The sequence below is a fragment of the Protopterus annectens genome, chromosome 9.part0, assembly GCF_019279795.1.
Source record: "Protopterus annectens isolate FY-2018-M chromosome 9.part0, PAN1.0, whole genome shotgun sequence".
In the NCBI taxonomy this organism is placed as follows: Eukaryota; Metazoa; Chordata; order Ceratodontiformes; family Protopteridae; genus Protopterus; species Protopterus annectens.
This window is the reverse complement of record NC_056743.1, coordinates 985687809-985710640: the sequence shown is the minus strand read 5'-3', so window position 1 is coordinate 985710640 and position 22832 is coordinate 985687809. Positions and strand designations below refer to the sequence as shown.

General features: G+C 42.6%; 1 protein-coding gene across 1 annotated transcript in view; it reads left to right on the top strand.

Moving 5' to 3' along the window:
* The window catches only part of PA2G4 (proliferation-associated 2G4), a gene marked incomplete in the record, with an annotated part of 522843 nt that overhangs the window by 54011 nt on the left and 446000 nt on the right, over positions 1-22832 (top strand). The window contains 1 exon segment of the mRNA XM_044083746.1: positions 14539-14667. Within this exon segment, the coding sequence (XP_043939681.1) occupies positions 14539-14667 (129 nt within the window).

The window sequence follows — 22832 nt, the reverse complement described above, 5'->3', positions numbered from 1 at the left end:
CTGTCATAAATCACTCCTGACATTCTTCTCCACCCATTCCACATTGCCTGTACTCTCTTCCACATTCAACATTTGTCTGAACTGTTGATCCCAAGTACTTAAACTCATCCACCTTCGCCAACTTTACTCCGTGCATCCTCACCATTCCTCTATCCTCCCTCTCATTCACACACACATTCCATCTTAGTCCTGCTGACCTTCATTCCTCTCCTCTCTAGAGCATATCTCCACCTCTCCAGAGTTTCCTCAAGCTGATCCCTACTCGCTGCAGATCACAATGTCATCTGCAAACATCATAGTCCATGGGCCTCCTTTCTAATCTCATCTGTCAACCTGTCCATTACCATTGCAAATAAGAAAGGGCTCAGAGCTGATCCTTGATGTAATCCCACCTCCACCTTAAACGGATCTGTCACTCCCACTGCAGACTTCACCACTGTCACACTCCCCTCGTACATATCCTGTACCACTCTTGCATACTTCCCTGCCACTCCTGACTTCCTCGTACAATACCACAACTTCTCTCGAGGCACCCTGTCATATGCTTTCTCCGTCCACAAAGACACAGTGCAACTCCTGACCTCCCCTATATTTCTCCATCAACAGTCTCGGAGCAAACGCTTCAGTAAGAGTAGATTATTCCTATTAAACCTGATGGACTTCTTTGAGTGTGTTACCAAAGCCATGGACGATGGTAAGACAGTGCATACTGCCTGTCTTGTCTTTGTCAAGGCTTTTGACAATATTCCCCACTCTTGCTTCGTTGAGGAAACTTGATGGGATTAACCTTTGTGTTACTAGATGGGTAGCCAGTTGGCTTGCTAACATGACACGCTTTTTTTTTTTTTCAAAATTGGTGATTCCACCTCCACCCGTCACCAATGGAGTACTACAGGGGGTCCCCTTACTGTTTGTCATCTATTTCTCAGAAGTCCAGGCCTTTGGCTCACCAAGATTGCCGATTGTAAACTGGGAGCGATCATTTGAGTCCTCTAAAGATGTCAACATGTTATAACTAGAAGGGCCAACACAAACAAATGATTTGGGTTTAATCAGCACACTGTCGTCTGTATATTTCCGCCTGTAAATATTTCGGTTCTCAGTTTAATTATCCAGAAATGTCTGTTAGCCATCCGACTACCGGGATTTCGAAAATGCAAAGATAAAGACAGAGACAGGTCGCAGAGGCCGGTACTCAGTGAGGTGCTTTCGCAGCCCCTGATGCCCGCTACTTCTGATTCGCAGGCCTCTACTGAGACCCATTCAGAGTCTGGTAATGCCATGAGATGCTTCAACTATAGAACCCGCGGATGTGTCTACCTTGGATGTCTCTACCTTGGGTGGGTCCGTAGCCACTGTGCAGGCACCGGCTTCTGAGGGTGTATTCAGGCCTGTGGACTTGCTATTTAAACCACCTCCTTCTTTACTTGGGCTAAAATCTCGATCCATGCCTAAAAAAACGATGTTCAGGCCACATGCTCAGGACTCTATACATAAAAAAACAAATAAGAATGGCTGAAGATCTAATAACTCTAATCAGGGGTAGCCAACCCCCCCCCCCCCCTTCTAAGAGTCTTCTGATGATCTGGATTTGCCCTAGTCTACTTATGAAGATTCTGGTGCAGAGGATTCCATCCCTCTGCTTCCCCTCCTGAGGATTTTTCTTTTGGGGAAACCTTACATACTCACTCTAAGGGAGCATTTCCAATGGGAAAGCCAGGATTTTTCTGATTCAAAAAAGAGGCTTAAGGATTTTCTTCTCCTTACCTCAGCATAGGTATTTAGCTATTCCTCCTGTACTGGACATTGTTGATGCTTTTTCGGAATCTAGTTTGGCCCCTGATTGCCTGCCTCCTGCTCCCAGAAAACCTGACATACTACAGGGTCACTGAGTCCCAGAAATTCCTTTTTAAAGATCTTATTGCAGATCCAGAGACTATTTCACAGGGGCCCAAGGGCATTAAGACTTCTACTGCTAAAAATCCTACCCCTTCTGACGGAGACTCCGGGGCGCTGTGTAGATGGGGTAAGGTTTACACTTCTGCAACCTTGGCAATTAGGGCTTTAAACTGCCAGTTTCATATGTTAAAGTATCGGCAACATGTTATTGGACTGCTTAAACAGAAAATTATGTTGATTCCTGATTCTCTGGAAAATAAAGAATTACAAGATTTAATGCATTCTGCTGAACAAGTTGAAAAACATACTTTGCAATGTGTTTTTGATTCATTAGAGGCCTCTTGCAGGGCCTGTGCTCAGAAGGCATGCTTGGCTTAAGGAGCAATCTTTGCCTGATCATGTTAAAGCTAAATTGTTGGATGCTCCTTTAAATCAGGACTGCCTGTTTGGAAACAAGGCTGAGGAAGTTCTTAAAAAGATGGAAGATGAAGTTTAAATCTATGCAAACTGTTAAAGATTTTTTACAAGTTCAGCCTCCTAGATTTAATAGGCACTGGCCCTCCTAAGAATTGGTCCTTTCCAGCCCCTTCCAGGTATTCTCAATCCAAACCCAGACACAGCAAAAACCCCAGGTTTCAGTCCCAGAGGACACGCACAACTAAGCAGTGGGGGGCCTCCACTTCCAAATCTGGGAATGACCCCCCCCCCCCATGGTAAACTGTCTCAATGACTTTCTTTTAAAATTTCCAACTGGCTGCCCCTTTGGGGGGAAAGATTGCTCTTCATGCAAAGAATTGGGAACGTATTACCCAGGACAAATGGGTTTTAAAGTCCCAGGGATACAGATTTTACTTCCACATGTTGCCAACACCAAGCGGGTTGCCGGACTTAGCCCCAAATCAGTGGGCAGAGGCCCAAAAAAAGTACTTTCTCTCTTAAGCATGGGGGCTTTTCAACTGGTACCAGAAGCGGAAAAAGGACGAGGCTTCTATTCGAGACTTTTCCTGGTACCCAGAAAAGACCATTCATGGCGTTCTATCCTGGACCTGTCTACTCTAAACACCTTTTTGGAGATTCCAAAATTCAAGATGCTGACTCTTCACCAATTACTTCCTATGCTAGGCAAAGATGCCTGGTTGGCAACACCTATATTTAAAAGAAGCATACCTGCACATCCCAATCGGGGAATCTTGCAGAAGATACCTACGCTTCAAAGCAGGCTACACCCACTATCAGTTCTCTGCACTGTCCTTTGGCTTATCTACTGTGCCCATGGTATTCACAAAGTGCCTAGCTCCAGTTATTGCATTTTCAGGCAAAGAAATATTCAAATATACCCATACCTGGACGATTGTCTAATTCAGGCAGAAAGCCAGGACATACCTGTGAATCATCTGGCCTTTGTACAAAGGGTTCTAACTTGTCTGGGGTACACCATAAATGAAAAGAAATCGCACCTGGTACCCTGTCAACAAATTATATTCCTGGGAGCAAGCTTGAGTACAACTTCCTAGATGGCTTACCTCACGCCAGATAAACAAATGCATTTGGCCACAAAAACCCTGCCATCTGCAAGACAAGTATTGCAAGCCTTGGGGTTCATGGCCTCCTGCATTCTTCTAATTCCATATGCAAGACTGCATATGAGGAAACTACAGTGGTATCTAAAAAGCCTATGGTGTCAATATGCTAAAGACCTAGAAACAGTGATTCCTATCATACCTTGCCTATGCCTAGAGTTCCTTTGGTGGGCAGAGGTCTGCACTAAAACAAGGGACTACCTTTCACACCACCCCTTGTCACCCAAACACTAACAGATGCATCAGACTATGCATAGGGGTCTCGCCTGGTAGGGAAGTGCATTCGGGGCAAATGGGACCAAAGTCAAATGCACCTGCATATCAATCAAAAAGAAATGTTAGCTGTACAGAATGCTCTGACAGCCTTCAAGAGCCACATTCTTCCAGGACAACCAATGGTAAAGACTGACAACACCACTGTTATGTGGTACATAAGCAGGGGGGGGGTACACATTCTTACCCCCTCTGCGGACTAGCCATGGCATTGTGGAACACAGCCTTGAACTACCAAGTGCATCTACTTGCTCAATTCCTGCCAGGAAAACTAAATACACTGGCAGACGAACTAAGCAGAAACCTCCTAGACCCACACGAGTGGAAACTTGAACCAAGGATTTTCAACATGTTGACAAACAAATGGGGGAGCACAGATATAGATATGTTTGCCTCTCCCCAGAACTACCAATTGGGCACATTTTGCACAAGGACTCCCCACAAACGAGCCTGGAAAGTGGATGCTCTGTCCTTCAGCTGGAAAAAAACTATCGGTCTATGCCTTCCCCCCTTTGCTCTCCAAAATACTACTAAAAAATCAAACCAAGGATGATTGTGATTGCTCCAGACTGGCCACGCCAACACTGGTACCCCCTCCTGCGCAGTGTGTCACGGTTATATCCATGGCACCTGCCTCAGACTCCTTCCCTGCTGTCCCTGCTGTCTCAGTAGGAGAACCAGATTCTGCACCCTCAGCTTCTAACACTGGCTGATTACTTAATCTCTCCTTTACCATCCCTCAGCAAACCTGTGATGGATATTTTACAGGCAAGGAGGCCCAGTACTAGAAAATCTTATGCTGAAAAATGAAAGATTCTGTGTCTGGAACCAATCTCAAGGGATGAGCACAGCAGCGCCCAATTTACCTCCTATTTTATGATACTTAACTGAGATGCTTCACAAGGGCCTGTCTCTTCCTCCATTAAAATCCACGCCTCAGCCATTGCAGCTCATTATAACACAGAACCTCCCCTCTTCTCTCATCCACTGCTCAAACAGTTCCTCAGAGGGGCCAAAAATTTGAGACCACCCAGGAGAGCTCCAACCCCCAGCCTGAGACCTTAACTTTGTCTTGGAGAAACTCACTCTACCTCCTTTCGAGCCAGCTGCTACTGCAGACTTAAAATTTCTTTCTTGGAAAACAGCTTTCCTTTTGGCAATCACTTCAGCTAGAAGGGTATCTGAATTACAGGCCCTTATGGCAGTGGAGCCTTTCATCTTTTATGCGGACAGGGTGTCCCTCAGAACCAGTCCATCCTTCATGCCCAAGGTGTTATCCAGTGTGGCTCTTAATCAGTCCATTCATTTGCCAACTTTCTTTCCCAATCCATAGAATAAAGGGGAACAGATACTGCATTCCTTAGATGTGGACAGACAACTTAGATCCTACTTGGACAGGACTAAACCTCCAAGGAAATCTGAACAAAAGCTGGTGGCATTTGCTGCAGGGGCAGAGGTGAAGGCTATTTCAAAGCAAACCATTTCTAAATGGAAAAGCCATTGCATTCATTTCTGCTATAAGCACCATGGAAAACCTATCACCCAGGGGATCAGACCTCACTCCACCAGGACTGCATCTACCTCTACAGCCTTTCTCTGAGGCATCCCTACCAAGGAAATCCTAGAAGCTGCTACCTGGAGTTTTGTACATACTTTCAAGCATCCTCTGCCAATTTTCTCCAAATCCAGAGCTGGCTTTGCCACTGCAATCTTGCAGGGCCTTATAGCTGGCCCTAAATGCTATCTAAATTCCTCCTCCCAACCATAGCTTTGGGAATCTATCCAAATGTAATGACTGCAACAGTGAAACACGAACATAGTACAGTTGTGTACACTTACCGTAAATGTAGATGTTCTAGTGTATTCACTGTTGCAGTCCTGGTTTACCCTCCCTCCACCCCCCTAACGTCTTTTGACTATACCTCTACTTTCTTTTACTATGCTTAAAAGCCTTTTTGGTGTATTTGATTTTTTGTTGGAGGTATATCTTTGTACTTTTATATTTAATTGCTTCCCATTGGGGGGCACCTGACATATGGGGCAAGAAAAAAACTGATGTAATGGCGTTGGCTGCATGTTTATACCCCTGACGTCATGGAAGAAGGGACAGCAACCGATGCAGGACACACGATTTTGTTAATCAGGCCGAGTGAGGGCTACCTGCCAGCAGATAACCCAAATGTAAAGACTGCAACAGTGAATACACTTGAACATCTACATTTATGTTAAGTGTACACAACTGTACTTTCCTCACAGAGTGTATTCAAAAACAACCTAGTTAGGATGGGAGACAACAAATTCGCCCTTGGGATGACACCCATGTCATGGACAGGGGTAGCCAGTGTTGATCACAGACCTGCTCTGTTCATAAATTTGTTTTGCAAACTCCCCAAAAAGAACAAAGGGAGATATTTGGAATGAACACGACTAGAGTTGCTAGCCTGGTATCCTCCATCATATGTTCATAAGAGGTTAAGTGCTGAATGATTGTGTTCAGGGTTTACAAATTATGACTGGGATTATTTACCAAAATCTGTTAAGTCGTGCTCATGATAAAGTGGTGGATTTCATTCCTGAATAGAGGAAAAATGGCCTCAAGCTTCGGGGGTGGGGGCAACACAAGGGAGTGTAGAGTTTGATTGAATTTACTTCAGAAATGTTTAAAAAAAAAAAAAAAAACTGGTAGTAAAAATTAAGTGAAATTTGGAATACTAGTAAGGCTTGCTAAGTTGATGTGGGCAGATGTAATTTCAGTTCATAAGAGTTGGTATTGACAGCTTTCAGATTTAAAGTTGGCCAGGGGAATTGACACTGCTAAATTGGGAGTAATGTGACTATTTTTTGTGATTGTGTTAAAACGCAGCAGTGTTTGATGATGGTATAGAAATGATGAGAAAAGACCTTGTATGATTGGAGGAATGGTCTAGAATATGGCAGCTTCAGCACAAAAATACACTTTAGGGAACACAGACCTGTAAAAGGTTCACAAGTTTATACTACGGTAATCAGTGATCAGCAGTATGGTTTCATCCCAAGAAAGAGCACTAAAGATGTGATGTTTGCTTTGCGACTGTTGGAGAAGTGCAGAGAAGTTCAGAAGGAGTTGCATTGTGTCGCTCTGGATTTAGAGAAAGCATGTGACAGGGTGCCTAGAGAGGAGTTGTGATATTGTATGAGGAAGTCAGGAGTGTCAGAGAAGTTCAGAGAAGTAAGAATGGTACAGGATATGTACAATGGTAGTGTGGCAGCGGTGAGGTCTGTGGTGGGAGTGACGGATGCGTTTAAGGTGGAGGTGGGATTACATCCAGGATCGGCTCGGAGCCCTTTCTTATTTGTAATGGTGATGGACAGGTTGACAGACGAGTTCAGACAGAAGTCCCTGTGGACTATGATGTTTGCAGATGACATTGTGATCTGTAGTGAGAGTAGGGAACAGGTTGAGACGACCCTGGAGAGGTGGAGATATGCTCTAGAGAGAAGAGGAATGAAGGTCAGCAGGACTAAGAATCTGTGTGAATGAGAGGGAGGATAGAGGAATGGTGAGGATGCAGGGAGTAGAGGTGGCGAAGGTGGATGAGTTTAAATACTTGCGATCAACAGTTCAAAGTAATGTTGAGTGTGGAAGAGAGGTGAAGAAGAGTACAGGCAGGATGGAGTGGGTGGAGAAGTGTCGGGAGTGATTTGTGACAGACTAGTACTAGTAAGAGTGAAAGGGAAGGTCTACAAGAGGGTAGTGAGTCCAGCTATGTTATATGGGTTGGAGACAGTGGCATTGACAAAAAGGCAGGAGTCGGAGCTTGATGTGGCAGAGTTGAAGATGTTAAGATTTGCACGGGGTGTGACGAAGATGGACATTATTGGGAATAAGTATATTAGAGGGTCAACCCAGGTTGGAAGGTTTGGCGACAAAGTCAGAGAGGCAAGATTACATTGGTTTGGATATGTGTTGAGGAGGGATGCAGAGTATATTGGGGGAAAAAGATGACAAGGATGAAGCTGCCAGGTAACAGGAAAAGAGGAAGGCCTAAGATAAGGTTTATGGATGTGGAGGAAGGCCTAAGATAAGGTTTATGGATGTCGTGAGAGAGGACATGCAGGTGGTTGGTGTGACAGAGCAAGATGCAGAGGACAAAAGAAATGGAAACAGTTGGTCTGCTGTGGCGACCCCTGACTGGAGCAGCCGAAAGAAGGTTTATACTACGGTAATGACCACCAAGATCTTTACAATCCTAGCCATGCAGCCCAACCCAGATGTTCTTTGTGCTTCACTGTTGCAGTCCATTTTGTTCCAGAATTTTTCTTTGACATCTACATGTTGAGGTATGCTAGTAAAGAAGTAGCTAAAGGTTATGTTGGCGGGGGGGCTACATTGGGGATTAATTTGCTGTCTGCCTCTGTCCATCAGAGAGATGGGTCAGACCAGGTGTGAATTTGCAGTTTCCCATCCAAAATTCAAGGTTCTCTTTGAATAGTCAGGGGTGAACTCTGCTTCATGTAGATAGTGAGCTTGTTCCATAGCGATAGGATCCTTTGAGATGTACTGGTCTCTCCAGCATGTTCTTTCTATGTTGCAGGTAAAGTTCAGGTCCTTGGAGATCGTGTTTCTGGTGCCGTTTGTTTTGCAGATGTGCAAGAGATCCATCAGAACTGGATCTGAGGATGCCTTATGTGCTAGGTGTAGATCACCTTTCGGTAACCTATAGGAGACTGTATACAGAAAAGGGGCCTTACGGTGGTCTGTGTAGGACAGGGTATTCATACCCTGGATTCTTCTGGTGAGAAACCTTTTTGAAGGCATTCCAGCTGCCTGGTTAGGTACATGCTAAAGGGGGCATTGTACTGGATGGGTCAGATAAGGACCGAGTAGAATGGTACTGTGACTTCCTTGGACCTGGGTGCCCCATTTTTGCCTATGAGTGAGCAGTGTGAAGGTCAGGTTACTGTTTGCATATATTCCCAGATCCTTAACTGTTGCGTCAAGTCTTAGGGGTGTTTACCACTGGAGTGAGTAGCTTGGTTGGATGATTTCCCAAAGGGCATTAGAATGTGTTTCTTCCCTTTGTTTTTATCCGAGGTTTTGGTACCAGTCATTTGTTTTAGACCCTGTTGTAGGATGTTGCATTCTTGGTGGGGGAATCTGTGATGGCTCCCAATTTAGTCCTTTGTGAACTTGGTGAGTCAGAGGCCTTTAATGTTAGCCTTTACTTTTGAGAAGTAGAGTCCCAACAGGAGTGGGCCCAACACTGAAATCTACTGGTGGAGGTGGTTTTGACTATCCTAACTACTTGGAGCCTGTGAGCCAGCCAGAAATGCAGGGAGTTGTGGAGATTTATGCCTAGTTGTGAGAGAGTGTCAACAATACCTCTATGATCCAGGAAACCCGTAGCATATGTTTAAACTTTAGGTTGGATGGTGAGGGTTCCCCTTACCATATTAATTAGTGACTTTACCCCCACTATTAACTGGGAATCATGACACCAAGTGTAGTGGCACAGGGATTCTTGGAGTTTGTAAACACACACTTCCTGGACCAGATCATTTTCACCATGGCTTTTTTTTTTCTTTTGTTATATACCCTGTTAAGGTAAGTATTCCACCAGTGGAGTTTGTTTTTGGTGATGTTCATTGTGTTACCCTGCTGCAGTCATCATACTTGGGTTATCCTGCTGTCAGGCGGTCCCGCAGTCGGCCTGAGTTCCAAAGTCTTGGTCCGGCGTCAGTTGCTGTCGCTTCTTCCCTGACGTCAGTGCGCCGAGGGTATAGAAGAGGCATCCAACACCATTTTCTTCAGTCTTTCTTGCCGCGCGGTGCCCGAAGCAGAAGCAGTTCGCAAGTGCAGGTCAGCCGACACCTGAGATATTAGATTCGAATTTCAGTCCGAAGTCTTCAATAAAGCTAAGTAGCCTGTTGGGGAACCTTTTCTTGCCTCAATCCGATGTCAGAAAAAGTTAACAATTGCATTTCTTGTGGGAAGCAAATACCTCATAAGGACTTCCATTCTTACTGTATTCCTTGCCTAGGCCCAGACCACGACGTCTCACGTTGTCGGTTTTGTGCTAGGTTTAATAAACGAACCATCAAACGCTGTTTTGACTTCGCACAACATTACTTTGGTAGGAAATTTAATTATCATGCCGTCTGAGCAGCCGACTGGCATGCATAAAAAAATGCAAGGCTAGGGACAGGCGGCCTAGGAACAAGCCAGACTCTGAGGCCTCTGCTGGGCCTGTCGCCGGTTCTCCGGTTTTCAGTGAGGCGCCTATGGCAGCCCCTGATGACCGCAGAATTGGAACCCCAGACAGCTGCGGATTCTCAAGCGGAGTCTACTAGGCCGACGCAGCCATCTTCTTTAGTCCCTTCTGACACCGGAGCAGAAGGAGACCCCGGTGCAGTGGAAACACCTTCGGTTGCAGAAGGTGTCTTCAGACTGACTACACTCACCATTAAATCTTATGCTAAGCTTAAAACTCCTTTAAAACCAGACTGTACATCAGTCTACAGTTCAAGGCCCCATGCCTAAGAAACATGCTTAAGATGGCTGAAGATTTGATTGCCCTAATCAGGTGTTCCCATCCCCCTCCAGATAAAAGACCAAGACAAGAGGAGGATTATGCTTCCTCTGACCAGGTTTCAATTTCCTCAGATTCTTCTGAGGAACAGGATTACACTTTTCCCCCTTATGAAGACTCTGATGCTGAAGACTCTTTCCTCAGCATCTCCCCCTGAAGACTACTACTTTGGGGAAACTTTACATACCATGAGGGAACATTTCCACTGGGAAGGCCAGGATTACTCTGATTCTAAGAAAAGGCTTCGAGAGTTCCTTTTACTACCCCAGCACAGACCACTTGCTATCCCTCCAGTTTTAGATATTGCGGATGATGTTTACTTGGAGTCTAGTCTAAATCCAGACTCTCTACCTCCTGCTCCAGCCAAACCAGACAGATACTACAGAGTACCTGACTCGCACAAATTCCTTTATAAAAACCCTGTGGCTGACCCAGAAACAATTTCCCAGGGTCCCAAGGGGGCTAAAGCTTCTATGGCTAAAAATCCTGTGCCGTCTGAAAGGGATTCCAGAGCCCTAGATAGATGGGGAAAGAAAATATGCACCTCAGCAACTCCGGCTATGAAAGCATTAAATTGTCAATTTCACATGCTGAAATATCAGCAATTCCTAATGTCTCAATTAAAACAAAAAATGAGTACACATACTGAACAGTCTGAATTCAGGGAAATGCAGGATCTGTTGCATGCAGCTGAACAGGTGGGCAAACATACTTTACAATGTGGATTTGATTCATTGGAAGCTTCTTGTAGAGCAGCTGTTACTGGTTCTGTCATACGTAGACATGCTTGGTTAAAAGAACAAACCCTACCTGATCATGTTAAAGCAAAATTATTGGATGCATCTTTACAGCAGGATGTATTATTTGGTGTCAAAGCAGAAGAGGTTTTAAAGAAAATGGAGGATAAGGCAAAGTCTATACAGACGGTCAAGGATTTTTTTACAGGGACAACCCCCTCGTTTCAGCAGAAATTAGCCAACAAAAAACTGGTCCTTTCCAGCTTCTGACAGATCAGAGGAGCAAATACAGCAGATGCCCAAGGGGCAGAGGTCAGTCACAAGGCCCTTACAAACCTCACCAATGGGGTACTGCTACCCAGAAAGGAGGCGAAGATGGGCCCCAAACTAGCAGAAGACAAACACAATGACTCAGTCCTCAAACTACCAAGCAAATCTCTCCTGGCATCTCCCTTGGGAGGAAAATTTGCATTTTTTGCAGACAACTGACAGATCATCACAAAAGACAAATGGGTCCTAAACATGGTCTCACAAGGATACAGATTCCACTTTCATACCTTGCCAAGGATAAAAGGAATGCCAAACCTGCCACCAAATCAATGGGCAGAGGCACAAAAACAAATTACAGCTCTCATGAACATGAGAGCCATTCAAGAGGTACCTACACAGGAGCAAGGACAAGGATTCTACTCAAGACTCTTTCTAGTCCCAAGAAAAGACAAAGCATGGAGACCCATTCTGGATCTTTCAATGCAGAACACCTATCTGCAAGTAAAATTGAATCTGACACCACAAAGCACAGTTCAATTTCCACTCTAAAGCAACGTTGAAGACTGGAACAAAGTATCATTCACGATTGTAAATAATAATTTATTGAAACAATGTTACTAATCCACGACTAAGCGCTTTCGCCAGCAATCTGGCTTCATCAGAGTCTGAGGACTTAGGGCTACAAGCTACATCAGCAACCTTTCTCAGGGGAGTGCCAACCAAGGATATTCTGGAAGCTGCAACTTGGAGTTCAGTGCACACCTTCACCAAACACTATCACTTACCTCTATAGTCTAAAACTAGAGTTGGTTTTGCCACTGCAGTTTTGCTGGGCCTAAGAGCTTCTTCTAACCCTGTTTAACTCCACCACCCATCCTTAGCTTTGGGATTCAACCCAAGTGTGATGACTGCAACAGGGTAACACGATGAACATAGTACAGTTTTGTACTTGCCATAAATGTAGATGTTCGAGTGTTCACCCTGCTGCAGTCCAGGTTACCCTCCCTCCATCCACTCTGAACTAGCTGAACTTATCTATACCACTCTATCCTATACAACCTCTGGTGTATTTGCTTGTGCCTGAAGGTATTGCTTTATTTTTATGTGAAAGAAATCTGCATAGGTTTTCTTGGGGTTTGGGAGAGTTGTGAATTTTGACAGTGTCCTGTAATAGGATGTAGTTTTGCTATAGAATAGTTCCTAAGTGTTATGAGTTTAGTTTGGCTTTCTGGTTTGATTTTTTTTACTTTGAGGGAGCCCACTTTGTGTGACATGAACAGTGTGTGCAGCACTGTCCCATGTTGGTGAGTACTGGGTCTGGCATGTTTGATCCTCTGGAGTTCACACTGTCTGGTCCAGGAAGTGTATGTTGTTGAAGTCTTGGACACATGCCTGTGACTTAGAGGCAGTGTACGTTTCCCAGTCTTTAGAGGGGTAGACTCCATTGAATAGGTTATTTGGATTGTAGTATATGGTATTTGGATGAGGAGTGCTTTTAGTAGGTCTGTGCAAGTGTTGTGAGCTGCGTGGATCATACATGATGACCTGTAGCTGGCCACGATGTAAGAAACCTTGGTTCTGGAGATTTGGATAAACTCCTAGCCATTATCCTGTCTAACCAGTCTGGAGTTGCATTTGTTGCTAATGTAGGTCATGACAACTCCACCTTTAGTCCCCGTTTGTGCTGCTGTTGGTCTAAATGTGTGGAAGGCACTGTAGCATTCCACTGCCGGAGTACTTTCTGTGGCTTTGCACAGAGTCTGTGAGTCTACATTCTTCAGTGTAAGGAGCGCTTGTGGAGTTTCTTGTTTAGGCTCCCAGAGTTGAGCAGTAACACCTTAAGGTTGGTTTTGAGGGTGGTGGTTTGCTGTTGCTGCTTTTTTTTTGGTAGTTTTGTTATTTTGACATTGCCTTAAAAAAAAGAAAGGATGCAAGGGGATGGATCAAGTTTGTCAGTATCCAAAAGCCCCAGGAGAGACTGATCAGACCATCCTTGGCAAAGCAACATGGTCTATTAACCATGTCCTCACATGCTGATAACTATTGGATTCTCCTGGAGTGACACCAGAAACTAAGCTAATTATTAGTCCATTTTCTGTTCGTGCTTTGGCAGCATCCTTGGTGAAGGTAGAATGCTGCTGAGTGGAAGGCATGTACCTGCCTGACGCACACTGAGAGCCGTAATGTATCTCACTGATGAAAAGGGACATCTCTGGACATTTGTATTTACATGGACTGCGATAGTCATGTTGGTACCTGTGGTGCAGTGACTTGAGTGTGCATGGTATTGCAGATCCTTGCTCCAAATAGGTAACTAAACATTGTCGTCTTGTACAGCCTGGTGAGAGGGGCATCTTTGTGTTGTACAGTTGAATCCCCCTATGACAACAGTACCCACTAAAGAGTTTGCTTGCCTAATGGGCTTTGTTTTTGAGAGATCTAGTGTAGGCTTGTGTATGGTGGTAGATGGTGCTTTAGTGGTTGCTGAGGATTAGTGTTGCTGTTTGATGGCTTATGAGGTCTTTGAGGTATGCAGGGATTTCTAAGTGCCTCAGCATAAGGGGGTTGGGTGGGTGTTGACAGTCTTGTTTGCAAGCAGTTTTTACCTCCAAGGAAGTAATGTACATCTCTCGCATACTGTTCGTTTCTTTAAGGATTAAAAGGTTGCCAGAGTACGAGGTAATAGCTACATTGTCTCAAGATTACCTTATCTACCAAGCTGTCCACTCAGACATTAAGAAATTGCAAATCCATGTCAGGACCTAAGGGGTTAGGTCATTGTTTTTTTTTGTTTTACCTGCATTGATTGTTTCAATTCCTGGTGTCACACGTCGTAAGAGCATTTCGCTATATGCGTTTGTGATAGATGATATTTTTTTTGAGGTATACTTTTCCCTTTGAAGGAAAAGCTGCACCTTGTATTTATAATTGTCATCTCCAAATTGCATACTAGATTTAATTGTTCTAGTTCATTTGAATGCATTCGGACTTCCATCATTGAATGTAGATTTAAGCAGAGTTTAACATTTTAACTATTTTTTACACCAGGAGGCAGGCAGCACAGTTTTCAGCAGTTGATGGTAATGCTGTCAAGTTGACAACTTTCTATGGCTTCTGCGAGTGTTGTAACAAACTGACAGGATTAAATTTAAAAATCTTGTTCTTAATTTGCTGACGACGTGTGAACATATATTTGATTCTTTGTTCCAGGAGTCTTGAGGACAGTGGTGGAGAAGGCCATAGTTGGAGAGTCTGTTCTCAGCTTGTGTGAAATAGGAGATGCCATGATCATGGAAGAAACGGGTAAAATTTTCAAGAAGGAAAAAGAAATGAAAAAAGGTAAGAGTTTCTTAAACTTCTTTAAATTGGTCATATTTTATTTTCACATTATCTCAGTAGATTGTACTGTAACCATTTTTCTCGTATGGCTGTAAAGCAAGTGTTCAGTGCTTTGGTTTTATTGTATCCCAATGCCAAAAACATTTGACATACACCAGCTGCTACTAATGGTTTCCCTTGATTAGGAAGTCTCTCAGATTTTATAATGAGGAACATTCAGAATAGCCTAAGTCCTCCCTGCAGTCGAGTGGCCTCCGAAAGACATGCGTGAATGAGCGTGCCTTCGCTGAAGAGGTTGGGCTGGCAACTCGGCACCATAAAAATCTACTGCCAATCATTAGCAGACCGGAGTTCCGATGTGGCAACCCATAACCGGGAAAAGCCGAAAATAAATTATTCAGAATAGCCTAATCATGCTTACATGAAGTGGTCAGGATCTCATCAATTCTCTAGAGACAAGTTCATGATGTCCATGTGCGTAGCTAGAATTTGTCCTGAATTGGAAGCTGGAGAAAATGGGTGCCTGTCACATTTCAGCCACTGTTTCTTGTTTTTAAACATCTTTATTAAATTGTCATGTATGACATACTTGTAAAACTATGCCAACATAATTTCAGTTTCAAACATTATACATTACAAACCGTGATACAACAACATTTGCAAACATTATACATCTCTTATATTTTCAGTCCTCTGCATGTATTTTTCCCCCAGTTCCCACTTTTTCTATGCAGTTTGCTCCAACCCTTTTCTAAAGATCCCAATTAGTTTTATCTGTTACCATATTTGTTGCGTCTATTACAGTTGGTTTAAACTTTGATTTCCATTTTTCAGTAATGGCTTTTTTGGCAGCCACCATAGACTCAAGGTCCTGCTGTGTCTAGAAATTCCAATTCTGTATCCTAGCTCAAAAAATTTCCGTAGTTACACCAATTAGCTCACCTACTATCTCTGACAAATTTTACAGATTTTTCTGCAGACTGCTCTATCAACTCATTACACACCCAGAAAATGTTCCCTGTTACCTCTTTCTTCCCAATCACACATCCAACATTTGCAGTCTACTTGAGGAAAGAATCTTTGGAGTCTACTTGGGGTATAATAAAATACCTATGTAAATGCTTTTCTAAGCAAAGATTCTAAATCTTCTAGACTTTGCATATTTTATTTTTGGAGATATATGTATATCCCCCCAATGTTTTTCTTTGTAAATTGCTTATCCTGTCTCTCTTCCCAATCCTTTCTAACCTCCTGTGATTCTTAGTTATCTTGCAATATTTTGTATGCTCTACTAATTATCTTTTTTTAACTAACTTCTGTTCTAGATTCTACTAAAAACTCTACCAGTGCTGTGCTTTTACTTAGGATCCCCCATTCCTTTCTCTTTGCCTGTATTCTGGTATAAATCCTTAATAGAGGGGGCAAGCTATCTAACCTGCAGTACAAATAAATTATTGGCATCCTCCCATTCTGTTACCTTTCCTCAGCTAGTTACTTGCTCCCAAGATCTTGGGTTCCTTTGCCAGTTTTCTCCAATAGATTCCAGCCCCCTCTTGCCTATTGTCTGCATCCCTAATTGCAGTCACCCCTATTGGCAGAATCTCCTTTCTCCATTACCATGTTTGCTTAGTTCTTGGAATACTTTCTGCTACTTTGTAGTATTCTGTACGATTGTTTCTTAAAGATCTGCATCCAAAATTCCAGTCACTCCTTGTTTGAGCCCCCCCCCCATTTTATCGTTATCTCTTTCCACTTTGAATTATCATTTTCTGGTTATGCTATGTATAGGAGCCTTAACAGTGTTGCTGTAAAATAACCCTTTAAATCTGGTAATCCCAGTCGGCTTTGTTCTGTTGGAAGAATCATCTTATCCCACTTGACTCTTGCCGTCTTCCCCTTCTAGGTAAAATCTTTCAGATCTTTATTGCTATCCACAACTTCTCCTCTGGTAGATTAAAAAAAAAAAATGCCTGACACGTGTATAAAACTAAAGGGACTAGAAACATTTACTTGTATTTTACTATCGATATCCATATAACAGCTTCCATTTTCTCAGTTTTTGTATTGTCTCTTGTTTAGTCTCTTCTTACACCAGATTCGTTTTTAATCCATGCTACTAAATGCTTCATTTTATCATGTCCCCATAAATGTGGATATTATTCAAACAATTCTTAAGTGGGTACATAGTTTACCACTATTGCCTTTGTTTTAACTTCATTAATTTTGTATCCTGAAAAGATTTGAAACTGTTTCAGAATGTTCCACAACACTGTAGTGTCTTTCTGTTTTTGTCAGATATAAAAGAACATCTGCAAATAGACAGCTTTTCTTGACTATCTTTTATCCTTGAATTTTTGAGTTGCTTATTTTCTTTGCTGGTGATTCTAAATATAATGTAAATAAAGGGGAGAGAGGGACACCCCTGTCTGAAGCAGAAATTCGGAGAGGACCCCTCCCACTTTAATTTTTGCCTCTGATTCCTCATATGTCCTCCTAATCAACCTTATAAGTTTCAGGGAATACAAATGCTTCCATTGCCCTGCTCGTAAAGTCCCAGGTTACTCTGTCAAATGCTTTCTCTGCATCAAGACCCACCATCAACAGTGGTGTTTTCTTACAATCTGCTTCCCTGTGGGTCATCAGTGTTCTGTTAATGTTAAATGTTTGCCTCCCCTCCAGAAACCACATTGATCCATATCCATGAATTTTGGCATCACGTTTGCCATTCCTTTAGTCGGTGTAACCATTGTTTACCTTTACAAAGCCGAATCACAGTGGTGCGAATGCTCATATGAGCGACTCTTAACCATGAAAGTGAAAACAGCGACAGTTCTTAATATTAGAAAGTCAGCAAATCGAACAGCAGATTTGCTGATTTTCAAACATTAATGTCGAAAAAAAAATGTAATAAGGTTTAAAGTAGGGGGTCAAGCCCCCCTGTGTACCCCACACCCCCCTACATTAATATTCTAACTCCCGAGATTACACTACAGTGGGGAAAGGGACCATTCCCGATCCCCACTATAGGGCAATCTGCCCCGAAATGCCGAATGTGCAGTGAGCGAATGTCAGTGTGCATTCGCTCATTGAATATTCTATCCTTTTTCCGTTCGGCGTTTGCAAACTTTGCAAACTGCCGTTCGGACAATTGCTGTTCGCCCTTGTACAATACACACACATGAAGGTAAACCTATACACATAACCATTTAATAATGGTTTAGTATTGAAATGGGCCTGTGTGAAGCTAGATCTGATGAATCTTTACCCTCTTAACTCATTAACCCCGTCTACAGTCTCATGGCGCCTCTGAGACTATAGGAATTTCAATCAGTTTCCCCCGAGTGCCTTCCAGTGGCACGAGAAAATTTTAATGTAGGTTTTTAACTGTGCTAAGGGTAAAACGACATTTAAATCATAACCATCCTTGTAATTCTCCTGCTATAGTTACAATTCAGTGTGTAAAACATGCTAGTCACATTAAACTTTTACAGTAAATCAGGTTTGTAAGCCTTTGATAAAGCAAGTGGTAGCAGCCAGTGGGATTCTTACAATCCTAGCCACCACTTACATAACACTTCCACCCCCGACCTACTTTTGTTTTGTTTTCTCCAAATAGAGGGTCCAGCAGCAGGCATTTCCTTTTTGCTGATGACAGCAGATTTTACCTGCTACTGGATCCCTCTATTTATTCTGGGCACGGATTGCAAGGATTGCTACTGGAGAAATCACCCCCTATTTGGCCGTAGTCATTTGCAAGTTCCACTGGTTTTCTGCCGTAGTAGTTCAGGTAAGTAAACATTCAACGGACATTCATGTGCAGTTTTTTATGCAACAGTTGTATATCACTATTTTTGCTAGCTAGCATTGTTATGGAACTTTGGTTGCTTTAAGGGTTAGAGTGTTGTAAAGCATTGCTACGGAACTGAGTAGTGCGTGATGTTTTGATTTGGGGGTGGCTTGTAGTCCTGGCTGCTTAGCTGCACCTCTCCCATTTACAACAACAAAAAAAAAGGTATTAAATGCAGAAAGCTGAGTATTTCACATGCTCTGCGTTCCAGTTCTTCCTTGGTTGTGGCATCCATTATCAACAAAAACTTGTCTGTTTTCTGGGCCGTTATGAAAACGCCCGCCAACTTTGGGCTTGGTAAACTAATTCTGGCCAATACGTGTTGGTGTTTAGTTTGTCCAAATGTTCCAAGTTTGACTTCACAATGCTACTTGGAGTGAGGAGCCCTTTTTGTTGACTCACTGAGGCAGCCTAAGATTCAAAATGACATTTGTGTACCATAGCAGAAGCAAGAATGGGGAGCTTTTAGAATGTTTTCCTTTTTGTAGCTGGTATTCCAGTATGTAGGAGGTTATGTAAGTGAATTCCCGTATGTAAATGGAGTTGTACAAGCCCATTGACTATTTGAGAGATTGTCTACTTTCATTTAGTCTGGGATAATTAGATGTGGAGACTATGGCAGAGTAAGATGGTAGAGAACTTTGCCTGTTATACTGAGAAGCAACCCTGCAAGTTATCGTCAGCAGTGCAGCATCACAAGCTGATGAAAAATGGCCCACAAATAGTTAACGTGGATGGTGTTATAAACTAATGCCTATTTCTCTGATGCAATAGGGCTTTACATTTGTGCCCACTGTTGTCCTTCCATAAATTACAGGAAATTGTGGTGGATGTTCAAAAGTTTCTTTTGCAAGATTAAATTAAGGCACTATTTTTCTTATTGCAGCAGTTCACTGGGGCAATAGTATGGGAATGTTATTTTGAATGAATAGAATGATTTAATTGACTCCATTATGGAAATTAATTCATACAGCATTAGTACAGCTAAATGAGGACAGTATTCAGTTTGATATAAATGATTCTTTTGCAGACATTGTCAAAGTTGCCTATACGTTGTATGAAATGTTTTGGCTAAAGGGTACAAAAGTACTGTTTCTCCCTTATAGTGAACACTGCATATTTATGGAAAAACTTTTTTGGGCACGCAGATTGTCTGAAAAAAAGTCTTTATAAAGGAGGATTGGGTAGGTTAATACTAGAAAATTAACTGAGGGGGTTAGGTATGTTTTGAAAGAAGCTGATAAGCGGGCAGTTTCAAAAGATGTGTATGAATGTGTGTGTTTGACATTAAGAAAGGTAGGCTACCTGTTTTATGCACTTTTATGCATTCACTTTTTGTAGAGTATTCAGCCTGTTAAGTTAGCTGTTGTAGATGCTTTTGCATTTAGTGGCTAATCCTAGGCATTTTATTCTGCTCATATTTAGTGACTTCTTATATGAAGCATTATGTAATATTGCCGGCCGCCACTCTCCGGCTTGTCATGAACACTGAAAGGGTCATTGGGGTGAATGTTTCATTTTAGTTCTTGTGCATACTTGGGCATACTACTGAAGGGGGGGGGGATCACGTAGCAAATGTTTCATTTTGGTGCTTGTGCATACTTGGCCATATTACTGAAGGGGTCTTGTGGCAAATGTTTCATTTAGACATTTGTGCATATTTGGCCATACTACTGCAGCGGTCACGGCAAAGGTTTCATTTTAGAGCTTGTGTATACTCTGATATACTACTGAAGAGGTCATTGGAGCGAATGTTTCATTTTGATTCTTGTGTATATGTGGTAATGACTCTGTCATCCACTACACCTGCACCAGGAATGTAACAGTCATAATGAGCATACTCTCCTCTACTTGTGGTTACCAAAAGGCTCTGCTCCCCTTGTATACAGCACCTCCGTGTAATCTCCATTTCCTACTTGGGGGGGGGGGTTCCTTTTGATTCTTGTGCATATTTGGACATTCTACTCAAGGGGTCACATGGTAAATGTTTCATTTTGGTGCTTGTGCATACCTGACAGGAAGTTTTGTAAATTCCACTCTGTGTATTTAGTTGTGATAGCAGGAAGTATATTTTACAGAGATAATCAAGGAAAATGTGGTTTATTTATGTTGAATAGAAGCTCGGATATACTAATGAAGGGATCATTGGGGGAAAGTTTCATTTTGGTTCTTGTGCATACTCTGAGGAGCTGCTTAAGGGGTTGTCAGTGGAAAAGTTGCATTCTGGTGCTTGTGCGTAGTAGGACAGACTGAGGAAGGGGTCATTGAGGAGATGTTTCATTTTTGTACTTGTGCATACTCGGACAACATCAGGTTAAGAAGGTATGTACTCACCGTAATGTTCCATCTGTGTTCTCCATTTTTCATCAACTACCTACCCTCCGAACCCCTTGATTTTTTTCATATTTAAAATGCCAGGTTTTTGTGATATAAAAAAAACATACTGAATGCTGTAGACTGATGCATTGCATTTGTCAGCTCAATAGATTTCTTTGTTTGATAGGTTTTATTTGATACTGTAGTCTGTCAAAAGTTGCTGTTTTTTTTTGACTGTCGGATGTTTTATATTTTTATTTATTACCATGGATATGTTCATGCATTTTTGTCAGCATGGGATTTGCTGTTTTTCTCAATTTCCATTTCAGATCTGGATGTCTTTTTAAGTTTTTTTTAGCTGGCACTTTTCAAATTTATAGTTATGATCACTTTCAGGCCTTTGTGCTTTGTAGAAAGTGACATTCTCCTTTATCCCAACTTTAAAATTAAATACAAGTAAGGGAGTGTTTAAACATGTATTGAATGTTTCATTTTGGTGCATGTACATGCCAGGCATTATTACTGAAGGGTCATTTGGTGACATATTTCATTCTGGTGCTTGTGCATACGTAGGGGTCCCTTGGGTGAATGTTTTATTTTGGTGCATGTTCTTACCAGCAAGTGTTAGTGAAGGATTGTTTTTTTTTCCAGTGTGATTAAGGTTGAGCTCATTTGGAGAGCATAGTCTTAATTATTTTATATATTTTTCATAAATATGATCACCTAGTCTCAGATGTAGCTAAGGAATGCCTTATGGTTATCCTTAGCTAGGGATGCTAATTTTGATTCATAGTTTGCTTTAGAGGACTTTACAGGACGTCTTATTTGCTTGCTCAAGCTGAGAAGGATGTGCTTCCAATTCTGAGACTATTTGTTCATGTTCTTGGGCAGCAGTTTCTTCTTATTGTATAACCTGTTTATGGCAGTTGTCCACCATGCAGTCTGTTTTTTTGTTTTAGAGGATGTTGCTTTGGTCCTGTCAACCTAGGCAGTGCAATTGCATAGGTGTTTATACAGAGCACTGGTGTATATCCCATTATAGGTGTCCTTGCCGTCCGAGGGGACAGGTGTTTTGAAGGTATTAATGCTCTAGTTGGCCTTGGAGGTGTTTTTTAGTTTAATCTCTCCTGGGGGGGGGGGTTGATGTAATCGGTACTTTGAATGAGACTGTTTTATGATCAGACTTCACCAGGGAGGACCACACTTGTGGTGGTAAACAGATTTCCCATGTTAGGGAGTACTAGGTCAAAAATGTTTGGACCCCTTGTGAAGGGGTTCCAAGGCACTGGAGTTAACGAAGTCTGCCTGATTCAGTCTTGGGTCCTGCGTCAGTTGCTGTCTCCTTCCATGATGTCAGGTAGTCAGGGTTATAAAGTATGCAGCCGATGCCATTATATCAGTCTTTCTTGCCGTGCAGTGCCCGAAGCAGTTGGCAAGTGCCAGTTGGCAGACTCCTGAAATTTTCATTTTCGAGTTTCAGAACCTAAGTCTTCAACTTAAAGCTAAGTACCCCATTGGAAACTTTTTCTTGCTCCTTACCGATGTCCGTAAAAGTTAATAATTGTATTACTTGTGGGAAGCAAATACCTCATAAGGATTTTCATTTGTACTGTATTCCTTGCCTAGGCCCTGACCACGACGTACCTTGCTGCCGGTTTTGTGCTTTATTTAATCAGCGCACTGTCAGTCGTCGGTACATTTTTGCATCAAAATATTTCGGTTCTCTGTTTAATTATCCAAAAATGACGTCTGTCAGCCAGACGACTACCGGAATATCAAAAAAAGCAAAGAAAAAGAGAGAGGCCGTTGAGGTCCAAAACTGCTGACGACGCTTCTATGGCATTCGCCAGTTTGCCGGTACTCAGTGAGGTGCTTTCGCAGCCCGATACCCGCTACTTCTGATTCGCAGGCCTCTACTGAGACCCATTCAGAGTCCGGTATGCCGCAAGATGCTTCACATTTGGAACCCGTGGATGTCTATCTCGGATGAATCCAGAGCCGC